Here is an 18,496-nt window from a genome sequence, read left to right on the forward strand (position 1 = left end):
TTATTTATTATTTATTCATTTACATTTATTTATTCACGTCGTCACTTTCTTAATGTAGATATTATTCAAAATGCTGGCTTCTTGCAGCAATGCAAGCATTGCATCTACTACAGACAGCCCATATTATAGCAAAACACTGATCTGGTGATTTTTCGTGCACTGCAGCCACGATTCGGTCTTTCAATTGCTCTCTTGAGTTGACTGCCAACGAATAAACTTTTTACTTCGGACCTTTCCCCCCACACACACAAAGAAGTGGTCAGATCAAGTGATCGGGATGGTCAAGATATTATTCCTCCATCGTTATGAATAATGTCTGTTTAACAAGCTGGAATCATATTACAATTTGTTGCTGCAGGTGTATATCTTCTAAATAATTAGAGAGAGGTCGGTCTCCAACAAACCTGTAAATGTTCATTTTAGGCGAGAGGGCAGAGAATTAGAGAGAGACGCTTGCAAACTGAGCACACCATGTAATCTTTCCACCATGCTTTCAGCCCACTTGTCCTCTTGCTAAGGGGCGTCCGACTTTCCACGCGAAGCGAGTTTCACCCTATCTCCCCCTTGCTAAGGGGCGTCCGAAAAGATATTTTTAGTTTATCAACAATACTACTCCCAGCTCCCAAAGTTGGCTATTTAAATTTGGAACACCCTGTATATGTATATACAAAGTGAGAAAGAAATACCGGAACCTTCAAATTCTCGAAAAATATAAATTTTATAGAAAACTGTTTCAGATAAAATTGTAAGGTTTAAAAACCCTAGATATCCGATCGATGGCTAAAACTTCTTGAATGTCGTTCAGGATCATGCCCTGGATAACGTTTGTGAAGATCTAGGCCATTGGAAGTTGTTCTTATTTTTATTTTTGCTCTAAAAATTTATTTTTACGTAGGGTAGTTGGGTAATGCTAACTCCGATGCGGTGTAACTTTCAAGTCTCATAACTCAAAAAGTATTATACTTAATGAAAAAATATTTTGTTATAGTATTTTGAAGAGTTCTCGAGATAAGCTACAAAAAATATGCAATGAAAAATGGGAATTTCCATTAAAAAATTGATATGACTTTGACCTGACCTTGGCAACACCACTCAAAGTCAAACTGATAAAATCGGTAAATAAACTTTTATCTGCAACTTTTATCTAAAACAGTTTTCTAGAAAACTTACATTTTTAAAAAAATATTTCGGGGTCTCCCGGTATTTTTTCCTCACCATACATATATGCATAAAAGTTATGAACCATGAACAAGCATTGACAATAGCACTATTGAACAATCAAGGAATGACGATAGGAATGAACAAACTTGATGTTTAATTGTACAATGTTCGACATTAAAACAAAGCGAGATGCAATCATCATCGGTACTACGAGCTCGTATTTGTGGGACTGTGATTTGTGATGTGTATGTCTAGTTGTGGCAGCGGACTTTCCCTCACTTACACAATCATCAAATCATTTTGCATTCATTAAAACCTCCCAATTTTATTCCAATTTACTGATTTTTGTTAATCAATGAAAGAATGTAAAATAATAAAATTTTTCTAATAATACCCAATTGAGCTTCTCATTGCATATTTAACAGCATATGTTAGGTTTCGAATTACTCTTCTATGAAAAAAATTCTTATAATTTTCATGAATAGATCCGATTCTGTTTCATTACAATATGTTAAAACAAACATATTTATTTATGAAGATTCATACCATGAAGTTAAATCTGATAAATAAACGTCATTATGATGCAACATATGTATATATATGATCTGTTTTAATCAGCCATTCGCAAATAAATTCACACATAAATTCAATTATGTTACTACGCAGTATGAAATAATTTTATCAATCGCTAGATTTACATCCCACTTAAGATGGTTCGTGCTTGATATATTGATTTATTAACGTTTACTATACAAAATATCTCAAAATTAGCTACTCAAAATACTATAGCAAGATAATCGTCAAAAAGTTAAGTAAAAAAGTTATTTGTAATTTTTAAAATTCAAACAGTAATTTTTGAGATAATAAGGATTTAAGTATTACAGACTATGTTTAGATAACCATATGTCCATGAGTCGCGCGTGCAGTAGTATTAGTGAGCTGTAATGGAACGCACTTCAGCGCGTTCATTAATACTCACAGGTATCTATTTGAACGTAGTCAGTAATTGATTATACATAGGCTTGTATTCATAGTCAATTCTTATATTTGAGACCATTTAAGATGTCACAAACCAATCAAAGGGTCGTACTAGCATCTTAAGACATTACTTAAGGCAGTCTTAAAATAAGAATGGATTATGAATACCGGCCTTAGAAACCATTACTTAAAATAAAATTAACACGTAACTTTTTTTATTTAACTTCTCGAAAACTTTCTTACTACAGTCGCAAATTTTGGGATACCCTATATGTCTTTAGTGTGCATATATACATATATATATATACACACACACACATACATAATGTGGTGTTCCATTTAAAAAAATCGATATGACCTTGACCTGACCTTAACTACGCCACCCAAGGTCAAATCAATGATATCTTCCTACGTATACCTCTGAACCATACAACTTTTGTTTTTTTCTTTAAATATTTTTCCGTATCTATCACAGTTTTCGAGAAATCTTAATGCATTATTTAAAATGGGACACCCTGCATATATATATATATGTAGATATATTTTAGATGTCATACTTAAAAAATAAAGTACTATATATTTATAAAATGATATTAATTATAAAGTTATAATTTTTTGTTTACAAAGAATGGTCTTAAATCCTAAAATAAATTTGTCAATACAAATTTTAGTGAGATTACATCTTACTTTCGGTGCAACTCCATTCTCTTTACTTTTGTAGCAATAAACATATATGTCGTAATTGTTTTTTACGTGATAACAATTAAATCGCTGGTTGGGACTCGAGTCCTTCATAGATTGAAATGATTTATGTGGATGGTGTATTCAGGGACACAGATGTATTCGAAGACAAATCTGTAGTAAAATCTGTAGTATTTAAATCTGTATTCTCTAATCTGTAGTATTTAAATAGAATATGTTATTCTATAGTAGAGAATAGATCCCCTCCTAAAATATATTATTTATTTTTCTATCTTTTAGGAAATGAAATATATTTACCTAGTATTATATTAATTTTTATGTAATAACGAAGTAAATGTTGTATGAGTTTTAACAAATTCTTGGTCGAATGAGTTACATATATATATATATATATTGTTTTTTCAAGCAAGAAACAATTTTTGTGCAATACATTTTTATTTGTTCATTTTCGCAATCTGTTTTTATGATTAATAATTAGACGATATTGTTCATTTTTTAAATATTGCGTAATGTAGAACGTTTGTTGCATCTTGCTCTAAATAATAATGCGAAAAAAAGATTATATCCTGAGAAAAATAAAGTTATAGAAAGAGAAGAAAAAGAAGAGAGGGGAGAAGAAATCGAGAGGGAGAGATACGTAATCAACAATAATTATTTTAGGATAAAGTTCGTAAACCAATCCGAGTCCTAATCACGACCTCCAACTTTTTTCCGAATAAGTAGCAGCATGTGCACAGCATGACTCGACAAAGCTTTCAGCATATTCCTTAATGGCATCAGCTTATGTTGCTCTATATATAATACTTACCCAGATAGCCAAATCTGAAGAGACAGATTTTGAGCAGAGTCTGCTACCAATTTCTGATTGCAGAAATGCAACAAATTGTATGCAGAGTTTGTACTATCAGACAATGTCAGCAAACTGCTGTCAAAAATATGACAAAGCCTGATGACATGCTATGCCAGCAAATTGGTGACAGAAACTAAACAGAGTTTGCTGCATAACCTGACAACAGATTGCTAGCAGAAACCGAGCAGAGCCTGCTGACATAACCTGACGGCAGATTGGCAACAGAAACTGAACAAGATCTGCCATTTTTATATACGGCTTCACTACGAGATGGACTTGCTTCTCGTAAGAAGAAAACGTCCAAAAGTTCTATAAGAATTGGCGTATGTAAATCGAAATTTAAATAGGCATTATAAGCAAATCTCCTAGAGATTCCCAAACTCTTTCGGAGTGTGTTTTCTGAATCTCCTAATATTTTTTTTACTATTTTATAACTTTCTCATGTGTACTTTGAAATGTGAAAGCTATGTGAAGCTAATCAATAATATTTTAGCAATAAAATTGTATTGGTTGTTTTCATTTTTCACCAGTATATATGTATAAATATCTAATTATGTATAATATTGTATATAACCGTTTATATATATATATATATACGCAAAAGTTTTTATAAGAAATCAGGTTGATTTAAACAAAATTGACAAATCGGTTTTTGTTGTCAATCTGTTGTCAAGTTAAGTCAGCAGAAACTCTGCTCGGTTTCTGTTCGCAATCTGTTATCAGATTCTGTTTGCAGGTTCTGTTTGATTTCTGCTGCCAGTCTGTTTGCATAGAATGTTAACAGGTTCTGTCGGTAGAACAGGAGCAGAATGCGACATCAGTTGTGGTCAGTCTGCTAACATCTTCTGGTAAAATCTGCTACTAGTCTCTCGACATCCTGCTAACATTTTGCTATCTGGTTGTATATATATATATATATATATATATATACAGTGAGTGCAAAAAGTATTCGTAGACAGAGAAAATATTTTTTTAAAAAGGACTTTATTTTCAAAAGTAAATATTATCAGAAAAATGAATCGAATTGATGTTGAATCGATATCAATACGATGATTTCAACACTAATTTGACATCGATTCGATGTTTAATTGATGATCATTTCTTACTGGGTAAATAACAATTTATTTATAAAGAATAAAATAGACTGTATGTTCCTTAAAATTATATATACTAAAAAGATGTATATTAATTATAAAAAATATATCATCTGAAAAATAAGCGAAAATTAAAAATTGTATTGTTTGGATGCACAAAAAGTATTCGTACAGTCAAGAAATTTAGCTTCTAAAATCAGGAATACATGCGAAGCTCGTTTGTTTTTATTAGAACAGAATGTATTCATTGTATAAAATTGCTAATTAATGTTTATTTTCTACAAGTAAGACTATTTTTATAAAAAATTTCCTTGTACGAATACTTTTTGCACTCACTATAAATATATATAATAAAAACAAACGTAAACGCACTTAAAGATATTTAATATATTTTTGTATAAGACTATATTCTACACACTTATATTTGTATAGAAATTGAATTGTACAATTTCCATATAATGCGAATATTTTGCACCGATCAATCTGTAATTTGCAACGCTAACATTCTTTCCCCAGTACAATATTTAATATACATCGGGAAGTACAAATTACTCTAAATAAATTTCTCTTACACAGAATGGGGTATTTAAGGGGATGCTAAAGCCGTCTGTATTACCGACTAAATCGTAATTTTTGTATAACAAATACTTTTTTTCTCTTTCACAGATTCAAAAACCCTTTTCCAGGATTAAAGTATACACATTAATACGTGTTTGTGAAGTTGAGCTTATGCCGAGAACGACAAAAAATTTTTCTTAAAATTTCAATTTCGAAATTTTTTGTCGTTTTCGGCATAAATTCCACCTTACAAACACGTATTAATGTGTATACTTTAATCCTGGAAAAGGGTTTTTGAATCTGTGAAAGAGAAAAAAAGTATTTGTTATACAAAAATTACGATTTAGTCGGTAATACAGACGACTTTAAGATCCCCTTAAAGCGTTAAAAGCTGTTATCCCTAAAAGTATGTGTCGAATGAAAAATATGTTCGGATAAAAGTTTTGTGACTTCAATGGGAACATAGGATGATATCATATTGATTTGATCTTGGGTGACGTTGTCAAGATCAGTGCAAGGTCATCACTTTGAATTTTTTAAATAGAACCCTTCATTTTTCTTTGCATATTTTTATAGCGTATCTCGAAAACTTTTCAAAACACTATAATAAAATATTTTTTATGAAGTACTTTTTAAGTTATAAAACTTAAAAATTACAATATCACCGACATTAGCATTACCCAAGGTGTTCAACTGGTAGTTAAAATATCGTGAATATTATTCAGGGTCATGAACTTGATAACATTTGTTAAAATTTAGGTTACTGGTGGTCATTTTTTATATAAAAATTTAAATACAAAGAATAACCTCCAATGACCTTGATTTTAACAAATATTATCAAGATTATGACATTGAACAAATTTAAGAGATTTTAGTCGTTAGACACCTTAGATGATGCTAATGCTGGCGGTATTTAAATTTCGTCAATTCATGTCTTGAAAAATACTCAACCAAGAAGTTACACTGTAGTATTTTGAAAAATTAAGCTCCAAGAATATATATGTAATAAAAAATGGAAGATTTTTTAAATTTCAAAGTTACTTTGCCTTGACCTTAATAACGCCACCCAAGGTCATTTCACTGTCCCTCTCGACGTTACGAAACTTTTGTCTGAATATATTTTTCATTCGACGCATCTTTCAGGGATTATAGCTTGTAATGCTTTAAATGTCTCACCCTGTATATAAAAATACGAAATCCATTAAATATAAGCAGCAACATTTATATAACTGGTAGAATAATTTACTAAATAAAATTTTTATCATTATGGCATGATTCAATTGTAAAGTATTGCTGTATGTTTGGCTTAATGTCATGTTTCCTTTTATTTATGAAAGGCGTTTCAGAAATTTGTTATTATTGCAGCCTTACAAAAATAATTTTTTTTAATATTAATTTGAAAAATGGATGTTAATAGCTTTGCAACATGATCGATCGGAAAATCCAGAATGTAGCAAATAAAATTACACTTATCTATTGTTTCAGGAACGTTGACTGTAAACGTGAGCGTATTGCTGTTAAGCTTAGCTTCTCCTGACGAGTCCAGTCTGGTAATATAAATATAAATATATCTTTATCAATTTAATATAAAATATATTATAATATATAATACTTAATTATGTTATTAAAGATTCAATATATTAAAGAATAGCACAAATTTAAAGTACAAAGTTCATCTTTTTGGTAAAGGTCACAGTCGACATAACACGAGCAGAAGTGGCTTTAACTTGAAAAATTCAAAATTTAATTGAAAAAGACATTTCTCTAAAAAATTAATTAGGCCCTGCAGTATTATTTATATATACATATATATATATTTGGGTAAAGTAAGTTAATAGTAGCGCTATTAACAGTATCAGTGCGCTCCTCGCCCTGATGAAGTGAACAGCAAGATTCATGAAACGTTGGCATTAGTGATGGATGAAAACACAGCGATTCCTGAAGAAGATAATACCCATGAAAGCCTAAAAAGCTTTGTAAGTTAATAGTATTTCTTCAATTAATATTAATGCAACAGTCGTCCTATGATAGATTGGAGAATACGATTCGCCCTGACAAGGGCGGTTACGTGTGGCATGCAGAGAGAGAGAGACAGAGAGAGAGAGAGGTTTAATTTATTTGGGCCGGATCCTAAGAAGAACCCGGCAGCAAAGGTGATTTGTTGACTCTGATTTCCTAATGTCTCCTGTGGTCGTACCTCCTCCTTGTGCTACGGGAACATCTGTATGACCTAAGTATTCTATGGTTTCAGTGAGACTATATTACATTCCTCCTAGTGGACTGCGTAGTCTGTGATCCATGACTAGCTGAATGGCGTGTTGAACCAGGAGATGTTATCAGTACAAAAGGGACCCTTTTGACCATATTCTGACTATCAGCTCCTCACAGCGCTTGTAAATTAAAAAAACTCTAAGCACCGGCCGTTGTGCGTAGCTGATCAATCGCAACGTAGTCAAATGGGTCCCTCTCGATTAGGACTGATACTTTGAAGAGAAACGCTAGCAAAACCAGAAAGTAGACTCGAATGGCCTCTCGCTATAGAAATATCCTAGGAGGTCTCGTACGTCTGGGCTCTGGCAGATCTAGGAGGTGCAATCGGTATGTTCCTTCGCTGCTTCTGTTAGGCTGCTGAGAATGAGTACCGGATGCCGCTGGTGGGATACCAGGGACTCCTGACGGAGAAATAGTCAACCCGACGTTCCTAGAAACGTAGTCTTACATGCCCCCAAGGAGCCGCTACAGTTAGCCTTCTTGAAGGAGGTGCCTTAATACTCTTCTGGACGAGGTGGTCAGGTACCTCTGACATAGAAGTGCCAGGAATCGCTGACACAGGAGTAGCAGCTGGGTACTATATTATTATTATTATGGGTACTATATATATTGCAGTCAATGAGCTCATGATCTCTCTGCTCATTGACCATGTGTTCAAAACTAGCAGCCAGTCCATTCGCCAGGATACGAGAACCATTGGTAGAGTTCATAAGGTCAGAACACGCCTCCCCCTCCAATCTAGCACAGCGTTCCTCAAGGATGTCTTGCAGCCAAAGCAACCAGATTAGTAGATAGGCCATCTATTGCAGCAAACAGACGATTTGTCGCACTCTCGACGTCTCCAAGACGCTGAAATACTCCATCAAATTCAATCATTTTTGTGTTAAAAACCTTCAATATGGGCTCAAGTCGATTTAATAGACCAAAACTAGACTCAATACGAGCGATTCTGTCTTATAATGAAGAAACAGACTTTGTTAATATAGACAAGGAGGACTTAATTTTAGAGAGAGCTGATGAAATATCAGAAGATACCTGAAGAAGAGGAAAAACCGCAATCCATCAGAATCATTAGGCAGTGGTGAGATGAAAGGTGACGTGGCATCATCATTCAAGCAAACAGTAGTTTCAATCAGAAACTGAACTGATCCACCATCAGCTGCAGGAACGCGAGCATTGAAGAGACGCACACCGTTGTCGGTACTACAGAAAGCGCATGGGCGTATATGCGAAATAAAGCGTTTACATTTGCTACAAGTCGGTTGACTCATATTGAGATAACCGATATCAGACATCAAAAAAATATTTGCAAGTATAACCGAGTTGCAAAACACACGGAATATATTAACAGTTCAATTATTTATATTTGTAACCGACCTCCAAATAAGAAGTAGATGGTAAATAGTAATGGTAAATATACAATAATGAAACAACGCAACAGTTTAAATTTAAATTATGGAATTATGACTCGATTTTAGTAATTCAGACAAAATTCAAACAATTACTGAATAAATAAATAAATAAATGAAATGCACGCAAAACTAATTAAAAGACTAAGCCCCATATTTATAGTTTCTTCGTGAAACTCAGCTGAAACTAATCTTGAAATATGGAATAGTTCATTAGACAAATCTTGAGAGTTGATTTGATATTCATATAATTTCACATTTATAATTGCGATTCTAATGAGGAACTCAGATGAAATTTGTTTCGACATATGTATAACTGAATCCTCTTTTTCACGACTCAATAGTTGAATCTTGAAAAAAAGATCTCATAATACGTAAAGATAAATTAAGAGAAAATACCACATTTAAGCCTTTATTCTTGAATAATTTCTTAATGTTTCGAAAAATTTCGAATATTATTCAAAATGGTATACTCTTGAAAATCTTGATAGATCTTGATACGTCTTGAAAGTCTTGATAGGTCTTAAAATTTGATAGGGGATTCCATTTAAAAAATCGACATGACCTTGACCTGGCCATGGCGACGCCACCCAAGGTCAAACCAATGATATCATCTTATGTTTCCCTCCGAACCATATAAGTTTTGTTTGAAACATTTTTCTCTAAAATGCACTGTTCAAGAAATGTTTTAGTGCGTCAATTAAAATGATACACCCTGTATATCTATATGAACAGGGCCGTGCAAAGAGTTTTTGGGGGCCCTACTGCAAAGGTAAATATGGGGCCCTATCTTTTTATAAAGTTCGTATTAAAAAAGCTTTGAAAGGTTTGGAAAATATACGAAACCAGAATAATTAAAATTATATTTATTAATTTTATTAAATATTATTATATATATGTATGTTATACATGATAATATTGTGTATATAATTATGGGTGTCCCGTAATTCACCTGACAACGCTCATGGGCAGGTAGAGCGGACTAAACTGAGTCGAAAAGTCCTCTAACATTTGCAATTTTCGCAATAGTTAACAATATATTATCCTACGTTATACATTAAAATTATTCGTTGTTATGCGTTAATAACTCAGTTTATTTTTCATTTTTTTCATCGATCAGGTTTGGACATCGCGTTATGAAGTGGAAAATTTCGTGGACTGGATGCAGCCCACGAGCTGCTAGTTGTGCATCATTACTATAAAAAAATATATATAAGAGCCACTTTTACTGTTAAATAAACAATTGTATCACCGATATATAATTTCACATTAAATTTTGTGTATAAAGATTTTATTAAATTTAAATTATTACTTTTTTGAAGTGTAAATGAAATATAAATGAATATCATTTGCATGTACAAATTAAATCGGATAGAGATTAATTTAAATAGAAATAATATATAATTTACGTAAAGCCCAAGGCACAATGCGAGGGAATAGCGATATCGACAAAAATAACACGATTTCAACCTGTCAGAAATCGAATACATTGGAATATATTTCTGATAGGCTCATCCAAAGAAATATTCTGCCGGGAATTCCTCAATTAGCATTTTCTCTAAGCAAAAATCTTACATGCATCAGGTGCGTATATTTATAACACATATTTATCTATAAAAATGAGGATACATGAGTTATGATCAAAAATAAATTCCTCTATAGAAAATTCCATTATAATAGCTCGAATAATCTTTTGAAATAAGAGAATATACAAAATACTAAAGGCACGCTTATTTGTTAGAAGATGTTTATCATTTACGTGTACCATAACTACGCGTGCATATCAGTACATGCAAAATATTCTTCTAGCATTAAGAGAATTGCAATCTTAAATGTATACTTTATGATTAAATGAAATTCCTTTACTTTGTACAGTATCTTCTTGAGGTCGCTTATAAATGAAAAATCCTTTGATTTTCATATTAACACTGCTAAACGGCAGAATATTATATTTTGGGTATTGAAATCGTTATTTCTATAATACGGCTATCATTATTCCCTTGTATTGTGTCTGGTGTTTAAAATTTCGGGGCCCATTAGCACTGAGGACCCTGACGCGGTGCATGCTGTGAATCTCCCCTTTGTCCTGTATATGAACTATGATTATTTTTCTACTTTTAGAAATACGAGGTGGAATTCCTACTGCAGCAACAGTGGTACGATCCCCGATTACGTTATAGCAACAGATCCAGATATGAATTTTTAAATGCAATTCATCATTACGAGAATATCTGGTTGCCGGATACATATTTTATAATGCATGGCGATTTCAAAGATCCTATCATTCCTGTTCACTTTGCCTTGCGGATATATCGTAACGGCACTGTCAACTATCTTATGCGGTATTTAAAACATCGATATAACTTTTTATGCAAATTAAATTTATAGTTATTAAATTAAATTTATAGTTATGATGATTTCTTTCCTTGTAATTGCGAACGTTCTAAGGAATATTTTTATAAAACTTTTATAAATTTTTTTAAATAACTTGGAATATATTGGAAAAATTTTAATTTTTATTATTTATTCGCTAAAAACGTTCTTCGTAAATGGATTATTATCCTTTTACAGGCGTCATCTTATTCTATCCTGCCAAGGTAGACTTAATATCTTCCCTTTCGACGACCCATTGTGTTCATTCGCAATCGAGAGCAGTGAGTAATTAGAATAGCTATTAAATATGAACAATATAAAAGAATGTTATATTGCTTAAGTATGCATTTTTAATGCTTAAATTAATAAAATTTAATTTAATTTTTCAGTATCGTATGAACAGACAGCGATTACATATGTGTGGAAAAATGATGAGGGTACTTTACGAAAAAGCCCAAGTCTGACGGCACTGAATGCCTATCTCATTAAAAATCAGACAATCACATGTCCGATCAAAGTGAGCTGGCGAGGTAAGCAAAACAGTCACTTGTATATTTTCTAAATTTATTTAGGGAAAAAATGAGATGGCGTATCTAAAATAATTTTTTTGAGAATTATAAAAATAATATTAAATGCACTAGTTCTTAATATTTTTCACGCTTTTATAATTCATTATAAATTATTAGAATTTTTTTTTAAATTTATCATCAATTACTTCCTTATTTTGCCAATTAAGACAATAATTTTCACATAAAGATATAATTTTCTTAACAAAATCAAAATACATATATGGTAATTGGTCACGTATACGGTGTACCATTTTAATCAACGCACTTGAATTTCTCCGGAACTATGCAAGATATCGAAATCCGCCAAGTATATGTCCATCGGTTGCGGTCGCTTGTTGCGCAGAAAATAGAGACTACTTGATAGGCGTGTGTTGCTTGAGTTATAGCGTTTAGCGCACGCCTACCAGGCAATTTCCACGCCACAAGCGACCACTACCGATGAACCTAAACTTGACGATAGTTCACGCGGATACATGTTTACTCAGTAATCTTCAAAAATTAATATTTTCTACAGTATTGCGAAAATTGCAAAATGATAAAGAGCTTATCGATTCAGTTCAAACCGCTCTACCTGTTCATGAAAGATGATCCCATATGTCAAAGACATTCTGTTTATATAGAGGGTCCTGTAAAGTTAAATAATAATTTTTGAATTACATACTATCTTTAATCAATTATAATTCAAATATATTATAGCCTCGATATTTTCGCATTAGAATTTTCGTCTCAAAATAGTCTCAAAGGAATCTCCCCTTAAGCATTGTTCGGGTCTTTACAAGACACCCTGTATATACGGGTTTTCAAAAAGTCCAGAAACGAATATCTTGGAAATGAAACATTTTTGAGAAAAATGTTTCAGACAAAAATTGTAGGGTTTAAAATGACGTATTTATTGATCTAATCAGTTTGATCTTGGGTGGCATCGCCAAGATCAGGTCAAGGTCACGTCGATTTTTTTAAATGGAACTCCTTATTTTTCATTACATCCAAAGCTCAAACTGATTAGATCAGTAAATACATCATTTTAAATCTTACAATTTTTCTCAAAAATGCTTCGTTTTCAAGATATTCGACCGTTTCCGGACTTTTTGAAGATCCTGTATGTATACACAGTGTTCCGCAAGATTTCTGCCAAACACTTTTTGTAGGTAGAACGGATTAAAATGAGTTGAAACATCCTGTACTATTTTGCAATTTTGGCAATGGTTGACGAGATATTAATTACTAAAGATTGCATATTAATTTTCAATAATTTTTTACTCAAATACCATTAACTTTACAGAAAAGCAAGAACCAAAAACTGTTTATTTTCTTCTCATAAAGCTAAGAATTTTTTCAGAATTTTTAATCAACTTTTTAATACTGCATTTTCTTATTGGCAACTATTTTTACCAATATGAGAAAATACGGTATTAAAAAATTTTTGAAAAAATTCTCGGAATTTTATGAGAAGGAAATAAACAATTTTGGCCTCTTGCTGTTTTTCTGCAAAGTTGATAGTATTTGAGTAAAAAATTATTGAATATCAAATATTCCACTATTATATACCAATATTCGACAATTTTTAGTAATTAATATCTCGTTCACCATTGCGAAAATTGCAAAACGGTACAGGACTTTCCGACTTGTCAGTTTTTTATTAGGAATAACACCATACATATTAGTGGGCGTTATTTCAGATATACCCTGTATATACAGGGTGTCCCGAATTTAAATGTCTAAACTTCGGGAACGTGTAGAGGATAAACTAAGAAACAAAGGTCCGTAGAGGTATGCTCGTTTTTGCTTCGTTTTAGAAAAAATCGCAAAGAAGGTAAAACGTAGTTGTTTCGTTCCTGCACTGCCTCCGAAGTATTATCGTCATTGAAAAGATTATCGAATACGCGCGTCCTCGCCCTATAAGACAAGTTTCGCTGAAAAATAACAAGCGTTCGTGGTAGATGCCCTCACTTTCTTCGTCGTTAATAAGAGCTAAAATTTCTTTGTCCTCACTGGTCAAATTTTAATCTTCAATTTTCAATCTCAATCTTCAATGCGTAGTCTGATTCCGGCTTTAGAATGTTCCAAAGAATCCATTCTTAAAAGGATGAGCGTGAGTTTTGGGACACCCTGTATATCTATACATATTAGACTGACAAGAAAAAAATGTTTTTTTTAATCGGCCTCTCAGCTCAAAAGCTTTCATTACATGCCAAAAGAACAACCCTAAATTTTTATCAAAAACTATTAAGATTTAGAGGTTGCTAGTTAACAATTTTTAAATCAAAGTTTCAATTTTCCTTAATACATGTTTGATTTGATGTAAAAATAGCTTAATCCGGATTTTAAATGTGGTATATTCTTTTGATCGCTGAACACGATGCAATAATTCATTTAGCTCTAAGATATACGCCTTAAGAAATATAGCCCGAAATTGGTTGAAACTGTATTATGTTATAGTTCTTGATTCACTGATCAAAAGGATCCATAAGCACAAAGCTTGAAAATGACTAGTTATTTTTATTATAGCCGTTTAAAGTTTTATTTTATTAATGTCTCAAAATTAAGTTTCTGTAATAAATCAAGAGATTTTAGATAACAATATGCCATCCACTCTCACTACCCTCACCCTCACTCCCTTCACCCCCTCACTCCATCCCCACCACTCACCCACATACGCCCGCGTACGCAATTTTATATGGAAAGGTGACATAAAAATCGAAGAAAATCTTTTATAATCATGTATTTAGATTTTGCTAGATTTTTACTTCTCTCACGCATATCATTTGAAATGCGTGAATTCCCTTATCTCTCACGTGCGAGGTGTTTGATTATCATGACCCGAATGTTTGTTTCCGCGCGTGAAGCACCGTGTGCAAAAAAACCGGGTGATTGTTGAAGTGCAATAACAATACAGGATAGAAAATTCTTTTTCCTCTTCTTTTGTTTTTTTTTTGGTGCATCCCAAACGTGAGAGACAAGGGAAAATCAACCCCAAAACACAACAACAAAAGAATTAAACGTCTATCATATCCACATCGTTCATTCCGGGTAATTCTGAAAACGGGCGAAATCTAAAATCATAAACGTATCATTGACACAAACACACACACACACGCGCGCGCACGCACACGCACGCACGCACCACGCACGCACGCACGCACGCACGCACGCACACACACATACTGTAATCGTTACTGATATAAATTGTACATAAATATTTAGATGTGTAAATATCAGAGACCCAGACCGAAAGGTTTTTTCGGTTCGGTTCCGATTCCGGTTCAATAAAATATCAAATAAATATTCCGGTTTGAGTTTCGGTTATTTTTTACCAGTTTAAAGAAAACCGAAACCATAAAAATTACGGGTTTTAACGGTTTTTTTCGGTTCTACATATTCGTTTTTCTATTTATTTTTTTTAATTTATTCTATTAAGAAGAACGAGGGGAGGAGGAGAAAGACAGAAAGAGAGAGCGTGTTCACTCATTCAATCTAGAGAGCCTAGTTGAAGAGAGGCGTCAACTGATCACGTGACTCTGAACAAAAATTACGTAAACATTATTTTAAGCACATTTCTCTTGGTCTTTTCTTACAACTTATTTTATTCTTATAGATAGATCTCACTTATTTATACATAAAGTCTACATATGTATTTTTGAATTTCATGACTTAGAATAAATTCTTGTAAAACGTTGGTAAGGAAGATCTAAATAAAAAAATGCTAGTATCTTAAAAAAAGTTTACATTAAATATGTCTTGCGATCCTGCCAGATTTCTTATATCATATGAGGTGTTGGAGGTATTTGCACTCCGGTTGTTAAGAGAGCTGATATACTGGATTGAACATTAGTGATTTCGACGAAAGATCAAAGATTAAGAACAGGGATAAAGATAAAAATTAAGAACCGAAAAAACCGTAAAATTTTACCAGTTCGGTTATGCTTTCGGTATTATAAACTTTACAAAATTTGGGTACGATTTCGGTTTCGATTCACTAAAAAAAAGGGTTCCGAAACGCGGTTTTCCGTTCCGATTTCGGTTCGGTCCAGGTCCCTGGTAAATATATGTAAATATCTATACAAAAATTTTCACTTAAAGTCAAAATTTTAATGTTAATCGTGCTCTCGGAATTAAAAACAGTAATAGAATATACGGACAATAAGAGCGCGGGAATTGGTGCGCAATTTATATAATAGTCAAATAATATTCACATAATTTATTAAAAATTATACAATGACTGTCAATATAAACTTATTTGGACGGTTCGGTTTTCTTCAAACCATCTTCAGCAAATTCGCTGCCGATTGCTTGCTGACCACCATCTGAATAGCACATGTTACAATTTTATATTTTATATTATATATTTTATACTTAATATAATAACGAAAATTTTTGCGCCTTGTAATCATACCTTTTATAATTTGACTTACTACGTTTTGAATAACTAAGCGTGATCTATGGAGAAGGAGATTAGTCACTTGGCTAAACAGCGAAGAGACAAAAATTGGGCATTTCCCAGACAGTAAGGAGATACTCATCCTCATTCTCACATAGAGCATAATTTCAACAATTTCCAACTATTTTGTCAAGACATCTATGAAAATTATCTACGAATTTGCTGAAGATGGTTTGAAGAAACCGAAACGTCCAAATAAGTTTGTATTGGCAGTCATTGTACAATTTTTAATATATTATGTGAATATTATTTGACTATTATACAGGATGTTTCAGAAATAGTTGGCCAAATTTTAAAATCATATTCCACTCATTGTAAGGCTGAAAAAAAGTCATATAAATATAAGTTTGGAAACGTTTCCTTTCCAAGTTATAAACATTTTTTATTTACTTATATCTATATTTTCATTACAGAAATTGCTGGAAATAATCGTCTTTGAGGAAAGATTTGTTGATAGAGACGTTGAGCTTCTCTGCAGTTTCCATTAGCTCGCCCATACATGTTGATGAATACTATCTTCACTCTTAAATGCTTAAATAAAGACTGATTCTAATTTCATACAGACCTATCTAATAACTTTTTTGTTTACTTTAGAAGGTGAATAGAAGTACAATTCATGAAACGTCGAAGCGAGGCGTATCATCCGACGTAAATACGTACAAACAAATAAGAAATTGTTTATAACTAGGAAAGGAAGTGTTTCCGAACCTATGTTTATATGACTTTTTTCATCCTTACAATGAGTGGAATATGCTTTTAAAGTTTGACCAACTATTTCTGAAACACCCTATATAAATTGCGTACCAATTCCCGCGCTGTGTTAACACTCTCATTGCTCGTATATTTTATTATTGTTTTCACTTAAAGGTTTATATTCTATTAAAGGTTTATTATATATATATATCTAAATAAATAAAATATATATACATTAGCTAATAATTAAATAAATTGACTATCATTCATTTCGGCACCCTTTCGATTCGTTGCATCTTCCCAAAGATCGTACGGGTCCTATCCCTAATCAAAAGGATTAAGTTCCTTGACCAAAATAGAGGACCAACGGTTGCACTGTCTCGGGCGGCATAATAACGCTTCATATTTGCGTTGATCCGCACCGAAGGCTTAGTCGAGTGCTTCCGACTTAATTATGGCACGCGTCCACAGAGTGAAAAGCCACAAAAACGATATCAGTTAGGTTCTTCTTTGTCGCCTCCTAATTCCCCGTTTTTTACAAAATGAAGAATCTTGGGGGTTGGATGTAACAATATAATAGGAGTTCATTTAGTATCAGAGAATCGAAGTTTAATTATTATTATATATTTAATATATCTGGACAATATATACGAAAAATGATACTTTACTGAGACGTCACATTAACGTTTCCAGTTTATTCGATATGATCACAGTATATTCAGTGAGAATAGAATATTAGCATGACATCACGTGCTGAATTTGGAATCTTAATTTTAACAAACTGTTAGTTATACTTCCATCTAAAATTAACTCGCATCGATGTTAAAACTGGTTATCAACAAAAATTAGAAACAACCCGGCAAAAAATTTTTCATACGTAAATACACATAAACCATAAATACAGCACTGAAAATTTTCAGAAATATCTCAGAAATATTTCAACTGGAAAGTGAAACATTTCATAAAAATTGCAAAATATGTCTGTAACATTTCTGAGACAGCTCTGGAATAGCAAAATGTCCGCGATTCTTGTACAACCTTGTTGAAAGGTTGATGAAATATTACAGAAAGAATCTGCAATCTTTTTGAAATATTACCAAAAAGTTGCAGCTATTTCTAATAATACAGAAATAATATTTAAATATATATATTTCATTGATATAAATAATATTTTAATTTATTATGTCAATATAATAAATTTAAATATTGTTTAAGTATCAATTAAACATATATTTTATCATTTCTGAAGTACTTAAAGTTTATTAGGGGAACCTGGGGTATAATGGTTATAGTTAGATTTTTTCAAGTTTTAAACATATTAAAGATAAATAAATCAACTTTGTTATATATTAAAATATTTTTTGAAGTATTTACTATAAGGAAAACTTAAGTTTTACTGC

At 32.3% G+C, this 18,496-nt stretch overlaps 1 protein-coding gene across 10 annotated transcripts in view; it reads left to right on the top strand.

The window, feature by feature from the left end:
- The window catches only part of pHCl-1 (pH-sensitive chloride channel 1), a 128,314-nt gene that overhangs the window by 48,393 nt on the left and 61,425 nt on the right, over positions 1 to 18,496 (top strand). For all 10 annotated transcript variants that reach the window (XM_018450384.1, XM_018450385.1, XM_018450389.1 and 7 more), the window contains 4 exons: positions 6,829 to 6,893; positions 11,145 to 11,365; positions 11,595 to 11,677; positions 11,786 to 11,926. In XM_018450384.1, the coding sequence (XP_018305886.1) occupies positions 6,829 to 6,893; positions 11,145 to 11,365; positions 11,595 to 11,677; positions 11,786 to 11,926 (510 nt within the window). The remainder of the gene's footprint in view (positions 1 to 6,828; positions 6,894 to 11,144; positions 11,366 to 11,594; positions 11,678 to 11,785; positions 11,927 to 18,496) is intronic.

This window comes from Mycetomoellerius zeteki, unplaced genomic scaffold (genome assembly GCF_001594055.1).
Source record: "Mycetomoellerius zeteki isolate Tzet28-1 unplaced genomic scaffold, Tzet1.0 scaffold28, whole genome shotgun sequence".
In the NCBI taxonomy this organism is placed as follows: domain Eukaryota; kingdom Metazoa; phylum Arthropoda; class Insecta; order Hymenoptera; family Formicidae; genus Mycetomoellerius; species Mycetomoellerius zeteki.